The 13,583-nt window shown below is 46.4% G+C and overlaps 1 protein-coding gene across 1 annotated transcript in view; it reads left to right on the forward strand.

Annotated features, from left to right (window-relative positions):
• Nucleotides 1–654: 654 nt before the first annotated feature.
• The window catches only part of LOC144119988 (uncharacterized), a 161,699-nt gene continuing 148,770 nt past the window's right edge, over nucleotides 655–13,583 (forward strand). The window contains exons 1-2 of the mRNA XM_077652477.1: nucleotides 655–748; nucleotides 11,320–11,363. Of these exons, the coding sequence (XP_077508603.1) occupies nucleotides 11,320–11,363 (44 nt within the window). The 5' untranslated portion in view covers nucleotides 655–748. The remainder of the gene's footprint in view (nucleotides 749–11,319; nucleotides 11,364–13,583) is intronic.

Here is a 13,583-nt window from a genome sequence, read left to right on the forward strand (position 1 = left end):
TAATGATTTAGTCAAAATGTAATAATTGATAGAAACGAAAAGGTTGGAACACTTAGCAAGGCAGTCGGTGAGATTCTATCAGGAAATTTAGAACAGCGGTACAAACAGATCTGTGACGGTCCGTGTTTGAACAATTGCCATCTTCGTCTTTCAAACATCGCACCAACTTAACTACTGTTTTCTTGTGCTATCTTTAAATGAGTCTTCATTCTCTTCCCTTCATATCTTCCGAATCCACGTATACGATGATGGATGAAAGAAGACACAATAAAAAGATGTTGACAAAGAGTTGGAAACTACTTTTGTCGCACAACTGACTCACTTCTCGGCGAAGTTCCCAACCAAAACGTTAGGGAAGAGATGAATGAGCGAGTGAAGGAAGGAAGACAGAAGGAGCCGCCATGGAGAAGGGCTTGGATGAAAAATTCCGACTACCAGGGGTTTTTTTTTACGTGCACTCAAACCACACACCACATGGACGTCTTTTGCGCTTCGCTTTTATCAAAACGCGATCGTCGCGGACGGGATTGCCATAGGATGGTCGAAAGAGGCGTTCGCATTGGGGTGTTTTTGTTGTTGTTGTTGTTGTTGTTACCTTGGGGTGGAACGCGCAGTTACGCTGACGACGACGAGAACCAGAAGAAGCTCGTGGCCGGCAGCAAGCGCGCGTGTCTCCGCCTCGCTCCGGGACCTCAGACGCTCGGCGTTCCAGTCATCTCCCGGCCCGCGGCTCAGCAAAGGCACCAAGGTGAGCTTCCTGTCTCCCTCTTTGGCCCAAAGGCCTTCTTTCAAGGGAGACCACGACAGGAAGGGCCCTGTACATATGGCACAGGCCATTCCATTAGTAGAAGTGATTGTTTTCAGTACAGGTTTAGGTATTCGGTTCTGGTACGCTCTCTCGCCGGGCCAGGAAAGACGCCTCGCGAGTCTCTTACGGAGGCTGTCGTTGCTCATAGCGTTTTCTGCTTTGCGCTCATGAGTAAGCCTACGGAATTTTTTCAAGGTTTTCTTTCACCGCCGCAGTGCGCTCCTCTACTAGCCTAACCTATAGCTCTGAGCCCATGGATCTGCCAACGGTCGCGAACATTTCGAGAATGCGCGCAAACCGAGACAACTGCAATCGTAGACAAACTGCTGCGAGCACACAGCCCATATCCTCTGCCAGAAATTGGCTAAGAGCTACTCATCTCTTTGTCAGCGCCACGCTGGTTCAGTTTCGGCGTAGGGAGGCCCGGACAACGCTATACATTGCTGGAGCGTGCAGAAGGCGTGTAGAGGGAAGGAGTTTGGTCTTTTGGAAAAACTATTGGTGTTCATTTTGTGGCATAGCTAAATGTCCCTGACTGGGAGCGCCACGATGCACTTGAGATGAGGGCAAATTTAGATGGAGCTTACATGAACAGAACAGATAATTTGGAATCCTCCCAGTAGCAGTTTTAAATGTCATATGCTTATCGTGCTTTTCACTGCGCCTTTGCATTCTCCTGGGGATAAAACATTGGACTACAGCTACACAGCTTTTTCTGGATACAACGCAGATGCCTAAAAACCGCGCCTGCACTGAGACAGCGTGCAAATAACCATGCGCTAGCATACAAACCGCATGGTCTATGTCTTTGCTCGTTCTGACTATCGCTGTTGCTCTTGAGGCTGCTTTCGCATTCATGAGTGCTTTTTGACCGCAGAACGGAAATGCAGTGGCTGAGCGAATGCTATATTTTTCGTAGATGATTTGAGGTGGCAGCTTAAGCATTTGATAGTGCTGTCGTTCTGCCAATCCACTACTTTAGAGTGCAGCATCTACCACATTTTTGTTTTAAAAGTACGTTTGGCAAGTTATCGTCGCAGGTGACTGGTAAATCATGTAAAATGAGTTTCGCAATTCAAGGAGCGGTAATGTCAGATCGATGAACTTTCGAATCATGTTGGCGACCGGTTTAGCGGGGTTACTAATGCAGGCTTTTGCGTGCACAGAATACGTGCATTACTTCTGGATTTCGGTCCCTCTGTTAGGGCGTACATTGGGTTTGTTCGTTTGATATTTTTAAACAATTGCTTTAAATCAAGTCGTAAGGCGCGATCAGCCACCTTGCTTCCATTTCGTCATCAGCTTTCCAGAAAACGCATATGATGAAAGCAGCCGCTAAAGCAGCACCGACAAGCAAGTGCAGAAATTAGATCGCAATGCCTTCGTCGCGGCCACGCATGCTCAAACGAAGAATGCGTCTAACCAAGCCTAACCGCTGCATGTCGTGCGTGCTGGATGAGCGTTTTAGTCGTTTTCAGGGTAGGTCGATAAGCCAGAACACATTCAATCAGCAATTATGTTGCTCGTGCTCAGCCACTGCGCTCTAAACACAAATACGCCTATATGAAAGCAAAAGGGGAGTAAGCTGTCCGCTAGCGCCCTAATTTAATAAAAGAAATGGCGCTAAAGGAAAGCTTTGTCTCTTTGTAATCAGTTCTGTATAGAGTGATTCTGTTGCGTCACTGAATTAGCGAACTGCAACGGTTGACACTTGGACCATGCTGTTTATGCCAGGAACAGGCAGCCTGTGCTGCGCCGCCGAAGGACCACATGTTCGAGTGTTCTCGCTTACGTGGACAGCTCTGTTCGCTCGTTCGAGGCTCTGAGGGCGATGCTTCCTGCGGAGACATACGCTGTGCAGCTTAGTAACAGCGTCGCGAAACCATTTATGCCTCTGTCGACAAGAAGATTGCGCAGTTGAAAATGCGTTTTTCGCCAGTTTCTAAGCCAGCTGACAATTTTGTACAGCCTGACTAGAGAGATTACGAAATTTTAAAACATGTCGTTGCGAATAGCGTTGCAAAGTAATGAGGTGGGCGCAATAGGTGACGTGTATGAAACATTCTAGGCGTTAGATGAGAACACATCTTGACGCGCTGAAATGTAGGCGCTGCAAATGCGCATAAAAGCTTTTCCGACTCACAAGTAGAGCTAATTTAGCACTATCTAACGTAGGTTTCTTGTGTGCAAGCGTGGCCTGCTGCTGCTGAAATTTCAAAGGCCTGAGCGCGTCAGCCTGTGGCAACATGTGCCCGAGCACATTAAAAGCTTTGTGAAAAGCATCGAGGCCACTATGACAAGCAGATAGAATAAGCAGTGCTATCTCAGGACGGCCTTTAAGACGCAGCTGTTATGGATTTTATCTACAGCTCAGAAAAGCATAGGACGACCACCTTAGCTCCGTTGCTAATGACAGCTGCAGCTGGGCCGTCACGTATAGGTTAGAGCGGCAATCTTAAACGGAATGATTCATTTATTTATTGTTTATTTATCATTGTACAACAAATTAGTCGTAAGCAGTGTTGTAGGGGGGGGAGGGAATGCTAGGGAACGGGAAAACGCGAACCCTGGTTATGGGAGCAAAGTGTCCTGGCAAATAAAACAGGCGCTATCGCAACATGCGCTATGGAAAACATCTGCTGTCCCAAAGGTGGATTCTTAACATAGAAGTGAGTTTCAGGTGGTTTTCATAGGAGGATTTGATATGAGGGTCCAACGCGGGTATGGTGGGGGGGGGGGCGGGGGGGAGCGATGCTGGTAATGAATTCCATGAACCAGAAAAATAAAGGGAAAATAAAAGTACATGAGCGTTGTCAATGCGAAAAAAATTCTTCTCCAGGGCAATTAGTTAAATATGATTTGTTACTAGCGAGCATTAGCCAGAAAGTGGCACAACGTCTGAAAGGCCTTTCCGGCTATGGTCTAAACTCCGATGGGTGAAGGCCTTTAGGAAAGAACACACGACAGACGCGTACTTATAAATTGCTGTTCTAACCGAGTTATCACATCAATTCCCGTTTTGATAACGTCACTTGCGGTCTGATGACGTCACTTCAAGTTCCGGGACCACGTCGACATCTGAATAAATTTTAGCGACCTGACATCGAAAATCACTTCAAAATAAATTTTATTTTTTCTTCCATGATAATTTAGGCACTGCTGATGACGTCATGAGGTCACTGGGGGGCTTTGACCCGTTTCTCATGCAAAATCGGTCAACGACGAATTTTCTGATTGAAAATTTTATATTGCTCTCGAATTAAATTATGTAATAGGTGCGTGTTTTATTCAAGCAGCTCTGGAGGCGTTTTGACGCAGGCGTGAGAGATGACGCCCGTTTGCTGTGCGATGTTCGTCCACGTTAAGCCGAGGCGTGTCACATGGGGTACACACTGGGTATTTGGCTTTCACGCAGCCCTAATCTGCACTGCAGGGCTACCGGTAGCTGCGAAAAGCGTTTTTTTATTACGTTTTGCTTTTGACTTCTTTCTTTGAATTTTATTATTCGAAAAACTTGCGTCAACACAATTTTCAAATTTTTGGGTAGCCTCACCCAAATTTCGATTGGAGAAACGAAAATGTTGGGGGTGTCCTAACTCTTTTACAAAAGCTGGTCTACACAATTTTTCAAATTTTGGGGTTGGTTACCGAAATTTCGGAGGCGGGCGATACCCATTTTGGCGCTCGCCCAGGTATGTTCAGAATGTCGGTAAACTCAAATTTTGAAATTTTCGGGAGTGTACCACCAAAATTTTGAAGATGGCCCGCCCGATTTTTGTATGGGCCGATTCCATTTTGAGATTAGGTCAAGCATGCCATCCACATGAGGGCAACCAGGTTCACGGGCAGTCGAAATCGCCCCGTCATTTCATATCAAAGGTCGAGCAGAAAGCCTATTGTTTGTAGGAAGGGTTCCAGGCGATTGAGAATGACATGCTCGAAGAGCTTGCCGAGACAGCTAGTTAAGGAGATGGGGAGCAAATTTTGAACGCTGATGAGTTTTCTTGGCTTGGGTATAAATCGCATGCTGGCATGGGTGCAGGCTGATGTTCAATTTGGCTTCCGTCCAACATTTCGGTGCAAGACATACTTATCGCCCTTAAAGAGTCTCTTTTACACTAAGCGCTGTACAGCCGCTACGTGAGCCACACTGGCCCTGGATATTCATGTCTTTCGACACAATCAGCCAGGACCATATCCTGCGGCACCCGCATATGGCAAAATGTTCTGGCTTTCCTTCAGGGACGCATGGCAGAACTCCACCTTAGGGATATCGCCTCCCAGCCTTTCCCCTTGTCTAACCGGGGAACCCCACAAGGGACGTCTCTACACTTTTAACATTGTTCTGGCGGCACTGAACAATGCCCTTGCTGCTCTCCCAGGACTCCACATAGCCATATACCTGCGCAGATAATATAACCCTCTGGACAACGGGAGGATCCCTTGGAACAGTCCAGGATATCCTGCGATCTCATCACAAACATTCATTTAGCAAACACAGGCAAGCGTTGCTCTCCAACCAAATCGGAACTTTCTCAACTGGAACCCCTCCCCTGTGACCCTTCCCCCCATTGAACTGCACATGTACCGGAATTCAGTGCCCAGTGTGTCTGAGGTGGATTCTCGGCCTTTTCATTAACAACACACTCGATGCAACCGCTACCCTTCAGCTCTTGCAAAGAGAGGCTAAACAAGTCGCTACACTAATCACGCGCGCGGCAGCACGCAAACATAGGCTTTCTGAATGCGAGACCCTCAATATGATTAATGCAAAGATGATTAGCCGCATCACATACCACCTCCCATAACACCCTCTCACTCAGCACCAATCACAATAGGCAGGCATCCTAATACGCACCTCCGCCCTATAGCTACGTCTTCCACGGACGGTTACCAAATATGTCTCCTGGCCGCTGGTACCCGCTATACCGCGATCGAATTAATAGAGGCTCAACGCACAAACCAATTATTCCGCCTGAGTCGCACGGAAGCTGGGCAACTACTGCGACAACTCCTTCTCAGTCAACCCACTCGCACCCCAACATGTACTGTACCATAGACGATTTCTTTGCGCAAGCAGGATCACATATATCAGAAGCCCCTACCGCGCAATATACGCGCCAGCTTTCATCAGGGTAGGCGGCAGGCTCGAGCGAGCTATTGCACTTAAACATACAGGAACCGCTCTGATAACCTTTATGTCGACGCTGCAGAAAATAGAAAAGTAGGATTTTTCACGTCAGTCGCCGCCTATGAAGACGGCACAGTGGAAGCCAACGCCACTATTCGAACTAATCCGCCTGCAGAGGCGGAAGGAGCCGCCATCGCACTTGCGCAAGCCTACTCCACCATTGACAAAAGCACAACCGAAATTTTCTTAGATACCCAGACCGCATACCCCCACTACCTATAGGGCGTGGCGACAAAGACCACACATCATATTCTTGCCACAGCCACCTCTCGCAACCGAACGGTTACTCTGTTATAGATCCCTGGGCATGCCTCGATTCCTGGTATTGAGCGCGTTCATGCACTGGCCCCAGAACTCTCCGCGCGGACCCCGGACGATCAAGCACCCAGCCCTGCGCAAGAGGCCAAATCGGTCCTTCCTACATTTCATCAAATCACCACATTCTACAAACTCAGCCGCATAACATTGCCACCACCTCAAAGTATCTTGTCGCTCTTATCCAGCGACAATTAAAGACGGGCTGCTTTATTTCACCCTACAGTCTCTCGTGCTTTCATCGCAGCTTCTTTCCTTATTGTAACTCCTGTGGCGTGCATAGATCCACAATTTTCCACTACCCTTGGGAAGGTCCTTCCCCACAGGCATTACCCCCATCCTGAATCCCACTCATTCTTCTTGGGAGGCTGCTTTACAGACCGCTCAGCCGACTGGCCAGAAAGCTCAAGCCCTTGGACTCCTGGACTAGTAGCGGACCATCCTGAAAGTTGTCTTTTCTGCCTAATATAAGTTGTTTCCATCCATCCATATCACAGCTCGAAGCATAAGAGATCTATCGGCTTATTCAGTATTGCTAGTGAAGTGGCGTTGTTGCACTAAAGGAACTATTAGCCTACTGCACCGCGAAAACCTTCGGCGGCCTATTCCTTCAGTGAGGAATAGGCCGCCGGCTTTGATTGGGGTTGGCGTTAACAACCTAGTAGGCTGAGTTGCTTTGAGAAAAATAAAACGTTTAATTGGCTCATTGGCTCAATGTGCACCTCAACAGCGCTGTGACATAGGTGCTGACAAAATGCTTTCTCACATTATTTTGTACTTGACAATCTAAACTGCCAGCCATTTTCTCCCTTCCCGTTTTCACTGCGGCAGGTGTTTCTGAGACACCTTTACGGCTTACACATGCGTTTTAGAGTCACCGGAGGAGTTTTATCTGGTGACCTATGCGTAGCTTCATATGCTTTACTACTTTTGTTTTATTGAACTACATTTATTTTCATCAGAAAAGATGTTTCTGCACGACCCCCGACACGCAGGCATGGGAGACGGGTTGTGCGGCGCCTTTTTTGATGAAATGAAAGGTGCAGTAACTCTCACTACTCGGTGGACATCTCATATGCTCTGCGAGTAAAGTGAGAAACAGTAGTAGATGGAGGAGGATAGTTCGCAGCGCTTGGAAAGATTAATTTTGAGGAACTGAAAGGCGCAGTTAGTATTTCGCTTCTTTGTGGACACCCCAACTGTGCGGTGAGGAAAGGGTCATGGTGGTGGTAAACCTACAGGCAGGATTTTGGGTCAGATTTAGGGTCTACAGCCTAGGTATTCGCGCGAAATGTTGGTATGATGGTTAGCACGGTCGTTACGGAAGGACAGTGAAGTGCGCTCGGTAGGTTGACTATGATGTTCTGCGTGGTAAAAAGCTAATCGCATAGGCAGCTTCGGATCTGCAAGCCACGCTGGCAAAGCGGTTCGGCCGCCGGGCTCCTTTTTGTGCAGACACAAGAGGATCTCGATGGCTGGACGCCAGCAACAGGTTCTCGTGGTCGTGTGCCCCAATTGCAAACACAAACATCGCCTCGTCTTCGAAGATGGAGTGCCGAAACTTCTCCACGCCGAGCCCGAGGTGTAGCAGAGATGCAATAATACTTGGTTTTTCGGGAAAGGAAATGGCGCAGTATCTGTCTCATATATCGTTGGATACCTGAACCGCGCCGTAAGGGAAGGTATAAAGGAGGGAGTGAAAGATGAAAGCAGGAAAGAGGTGCCGTAGGTGAGGGCTCTGGTATAATATCGACCACGCGGGGATATTTAACGTGCACTGACATCGCACAGCAAACGGGCGCCTTAGCGTTTTACCTCCATAAAAACGCAGCCGCGCGGTCGGGTTTGAGCCCGGGAACTCGGGATCAGTAGCCGAGCGCCATAATTAGTGAGCCACCTCGGCGGGTAGAGAGATGTAGGACAATTCACACTTGCGTAACAAAAAGGTCACAAAATAATCAGGTTAAAATAATTTGAATAAATTCATTCTGCGTTATGTGTCAAAGATCAGGGAGTATTTTCTGTCATAACGTAACCTGGGATGCTCAAATAGAATAAATAAAAAAGCTTTTTTTAATCGGCCTTTTCAAACGCTGTTTACCCCTCGTGAACGCTGAAACAAGACACAGCGCTTACATCCCGCTGTGCAGGTTGCCTCTTGAATGCGCCTATCTGACATGGCATCGTTCTCACGTGATTCTTAAGAATGCTCTTGAAGCAGTACAGAATAATGTCGCGAGCTTCATACTGTCATCTTACGTCATTGAAGCATGCCAGCACCGAAGCACACCCTGAATCTTCAACTACTTGTTACGCGTAGAAAGGTTTCTCGGTTGTTATTCTTTCACGCGTTACACAATAGCGACCAGCCATTCTGCAAAATTATCTTTCCTGCGCCCCATCGCTCAACTGGCATGGATCATGTCCATAAAGTGCGCCCGATTTTCGCTGGCACAGCCAAACATCGGAAGTCACCGTTGGTACTGGCAACAAATGAATAGAACGCAATGCCATCCAGCATCATTAGCCATACCGAATAATCGTTTTTTCAAGCAGCTTTACTAAAATTCTTCAAAACAATAAATGCTTCGTACATTGCTTGATTCCGGTGTTTATTATGAATGTCTTTATATTCTGCCGCTACCTTTTTGCTTTACTTACGTTCCGTTACTCCTTTGCTATACTGCAGAATTCATGAGCGTTTTTTGGTATCGCCGTGTGTTCAGAGTTCATGAATCATCTGTAATGCCGATATGATAACTCAACTTTGCATGCTGTACATTTTCTATCATTTTTTATCGTTTGCTGCTTTATTTGGAATATCCCCCCCCCACCCCTATATAATACACGTAATACCGGGTTCAGGGCATTTATGGTAAATAAATTATTAAAGGCAAATTTCGATGGAAGGGTGTCACAATCCACTTATTTTCGCGTGCCATCATCCCATGAAGTCTACCTGAAATATCTTAAGGTCCTGAAGGCATCGTATAGAGTAGAGAAATTACACGGAGCTTAACAGATCAAAACTTTTATTTTCCTGGGTCAGGTGCTCATCTTTCGCACATTAAAAAATTTCATCACAACCGGTGAGTGCAGTGGCTAAGCGATCCCATGTGTGTGGAACATATCTTGTGTCGAACATATGAAAATGTCAAAAGGAAATAATTGCGTATTTTTTTGCTGTGCTGAAATAGACATTTGAATATCCACATATCATGCCACATAGTTCGAATAACAGATGCGCAGCGCGAACGACATGACTTTATTTCAATCAAATTACATCTTGTAGCGCTACTGCCGCGGTACAGCGTTATCAAGTCTAACGTTCTACACCTTAGTGCCGAATCAGCTTTACTACTTCGTTGCCTGATATGTGAAAGCGATTGAATTCCCTTTGTCTGCGGAACGTTATCTAAATGTGGCGTGACGTAATCGTCAAAGAAGCCATGCTTGGAAATCTGTCATGTCCCCAGAGGGCAGCATATACTGAGGTGACAGTCAGAAAATATGTCTTAGGGTTATAGTAACAGAGAAAAGACGGCGGAAATACATCACTCAGGCACAAAAAGCCTTTAATCAATATTCCATGCACTGTAAATTTACCTGGCCGAACAGAGTTTGATTACGCAGTAAAACAGCAGTACCAAGCACCTTGTTGGGCGAGTTTGTCCATAGCGCATTCCCCTTCGTCCCTTCTTCTGTGTGCTGCCTTTTCTTCTCAAATACAAGAGGAGCAGCTAATTTTGCCAGTTGTCAGCAAGACGTTTTGCCTGCTTCTGTACCGCTTTAGCAAAGCAGCACACAGTCGTGCTCTCTACGGCTGCTGCTTTCTTTTTATACTGCATCATGTCATAAGTTTTTTCCTCCCCACTGCACACGAAGGCAAAATTACTTGAAATGCACATGCGTTTCGAAGTCTAGTGAGGCCTCTGTAGCGTAATAAAGACAGGGAAGCTGTATCATTTATTTTGCGGTACCTTTCCCACGTTAGAAACCGTGATGGAGCCGTGCCCCTGATTATTGGGCCAGCCACTCGTCTCTGTCGACCATATTTGCAGGATAAGCTTCATAGTGAGGGTTTCGTATTTGAGCGCCAAGTATAGGCTTAGGAAAACGTGAAAGCGATTCGAATGCCAGCTAAAAAAAGTAGTAGGAGGCACGTCTTATCACGTAGGAATGCGTGACAGCTACCACAGTATGGCACTTAAGGTATCATTTCTAAAATCAAACTGAAACTTCAACGCACGTTGACAGCACCCGCGAAAGGCAGAGCTTGGGAGCCAATATTACTTAAGTGGATATCGGCAACTAACTCTTACTGTCCATGTGAGATGTATGTATTTGTAAGCGCAGCCTCTCACTAAAGCTGGAGAGTTATGGGTGAGTATGCGACACTTGTGCGCCTTGTTGAGCAAAGAAAATTAGTCCTAATGCATATCCTCCCCGGCGTATTTGGTCTTCGCTGCTAACGGACAACACACGCTCGTACAAGTTAATTCAATTCACCTTCTAATGCATTACAAAGGCTGCTCTTGAGAATTCTGTAGCGCTGGTGTTGTGACAGTTCGCAGCGACTACCATGTTGCTGTGCTTGTTCATCACAATGTTTTTGATATGGTTGAGTAGGTGGATTTTTACTGCGTCCTCTGTGACCACGTGCTGGGTGCCAGTGTGGCGCATGCGTGTTTTTGGAGCAGGGCTTCGTCAGGAAAGGGGTGGAAGGGGATGGTAGATTTTAAACGCTTGACGGACGAGACAATTCATTGACGGTGGCGCAGTATCTAAAGATGCGTTTCTGCGAGACATGTGGTTGCAGTGAGGCTGAATATCTACAATCTCATTGTGATAAAATTTTCCATTTTTCAGTCCTTACGGGATGCGCAGCATGCATCTTACTCAGATAGTGTATGCGTTGTAGTTACGTTTTTATTGCATCGCAAATTATTCAGTGCACCGAATTGTGTACATATGTTAATCACAATGGTGCTCTTTTATCTTACAGATGGGTGAAAAGTCTGAGCTGTCGATGTCGGTCCAGAGTGCCTGGTAATCTATTCCTGATCTACTTGCCTTTATTTTAACTTGAACCTATGTTGCCCTAAAAAGTGTGTACAAGCTCGTACCGGTACTAGTTGCAGGGGAACATGGGCACATCGGTATTGGTGTTAAGAATAGCCAGTGTGCGCTGTTGCGGCGCAGTTGTGTTAAAAACGACTGCGGTTTTTTGCGAGCGCTAGTTGCAGTGGGGTCGCAGTTTGAACGGTTCCCGGCCACACCATGCTGAATACGCCTATTCTCGTCCGTCCGACCGAGGCACAATCAATGTTTTCGCGGTAGAGCCATCAGTGTGACAAAGGTTGCATCTACATATTATTAGGAAAAATTCATGCGATTTACGAGCCCACTGAAAGGTTTTACATGGTACTCATCAGTGGATGATATAATATATAAAAGTGAAAAGAGATGTGAAATGGTCTGTAAGCAGGGGGCGTTAGAAATAGTACTTTAGACTTACCATAGTATGCTTACATGTGGGCAGTGACGACAGAAACGAAAGATTGCGCTTTTGTCTTAAATCTTAGTGACGGGTGTGTAGTATTTTCTACGGAGACAATAGATCCGCGGTCGCTAAACCGGGTATAAACTTTATTTAGAATGTAGATTGTCAGCGCAACGCCCCAAGAATAGGTGGTTTTTAAGTTACCAATAACGTATCAACACTACTCTAGAACTGAGCGGCAAGAGTTACTGAAAGAAAAACTTCCAACCGAAACTTTCACCCGTTTTCACGACACTAATGTCGATCGCATTGCGATTGACTGAACGACTTGGCTTGGCAGCCGTCGATGCACTTGTTTGGAGCTCCTCACTAGAGGAAAAGAACTAAGGATAGCGGCGTAAAACGGGCTGTAATCAACTCCGTGCTGGCTCAGAGGTTACAGCGTTCGCCTCCTCAGCACGAGACTGCGTTTTCTAATGCGCGCAACGACAGCTGCATTTTTACGGGAGCGCAAGATGCAAAAAACATCAGCACGCTCTGCTTGTCAGTGTGCGTTAAAAAAGACGAACAGGTTGTTGAAATAATCCGCACCCCTCCATTGCGGTGCCCCTTGCTGTTTGTCTCTGTTGCCACTTCCCTTCACCTCACGTTGTGGTTCAGTTTCCATCAGGAGTGCTGGAATCACTGATTTATTTCTAATCTCAGGAAACACTCCAAAGCACGCGACTAGAATCTGGAAAGTGGCGTTCTGTGAAAGGGAGCAAGACAGCAGCAAGACTTTAAACCATGCATTCCGCCAACCTTTCATTCGTTTTATTTTTTCAAGCCATTCTTGAACCCACGTTTAACTGCTGATTTTCTTGCATCCTCCACGCCATTTTCAGTTAGTGACGGGATACGTATGATAGGCAAGGTTGAGTTAGAATCTAGAAAATGTAGCACTTCGCTCCACTGTTTACTTTCTTTGCAAACTGAAAAACAATACCTTCCATTTTTGGTGGTGCTATGGGAGGAAATTCGCCTGAAAAAAAGATGTAAGCAGCATTGCAGTTGAATCACGAATGAAGCCGAAAGCTCGATAAAGTGGGTCAATGCAGTCCACTGTTACCTCTTCAGGTAATCCACAAAACCTTAAGATTTTTACGACGCACCATCAACATTAGTGGCGATCACTTCAATGTTATACCAGCAAGAAGGCGTTTACGTTCAAAAACCGCAGTATTGTGAATTTCAGGCCGTATTTTCAAGATTCGATTAACTTTCCACTTCCGGTGTCCGTGAAGTCAGTTCTGACGAAATCAACAGATGGTGGGGAAATGAGCAGAGTATCGGAGACTGCTTTTGAGGTCGCAGAACCACCGCCAGCGGACGATTTCCGCCTCATGCATTCCGCTTAAATGAGAAGTACTACTGTGCCCTAAACCTTCACACAACCCACACCATTTCTGCACAGCGGCTGGACCGCACCGATAGAGCTCGTCAGGAGTGTTAAACAATATTCAAATACGTCGTCCTGTTCCGTCCTTCACTGGCATCGGCACCTCTGTGCGAATTGGTCTGGGGCCACAGGACACGAAGTGACTTGATAGCCTGTTTGTCAGTACCAGCGTGAAATTTTCTATCATGGTCATATACCACTGGCTCAACGACCAGTGGTATATGACCAAAGTGGAGAAAAATGATATGTACCAAGAGAAAATACTGCCTTTGCTTACTACTACACCCTGTGACCAGTTAGGCAAAAACGTTTCTCCAATCCAGCATTT

This window comes from Amblyomma americanum, chromosome 2 (assembly GCF_052857255.1).
Source record: "Amblyomma americanum isolate KBUSLIRL-KWMA chromosome 2, ASM5285725v1, whole genome shotgun sequence".
Classification (NCBI taxonomy): domain Eukaryota; kingdom Metazoa; phylum Arthropoda; class Arachnida; order Ixodida; family Ixodidae; genus Amblyomma; species Amblyomma americanum.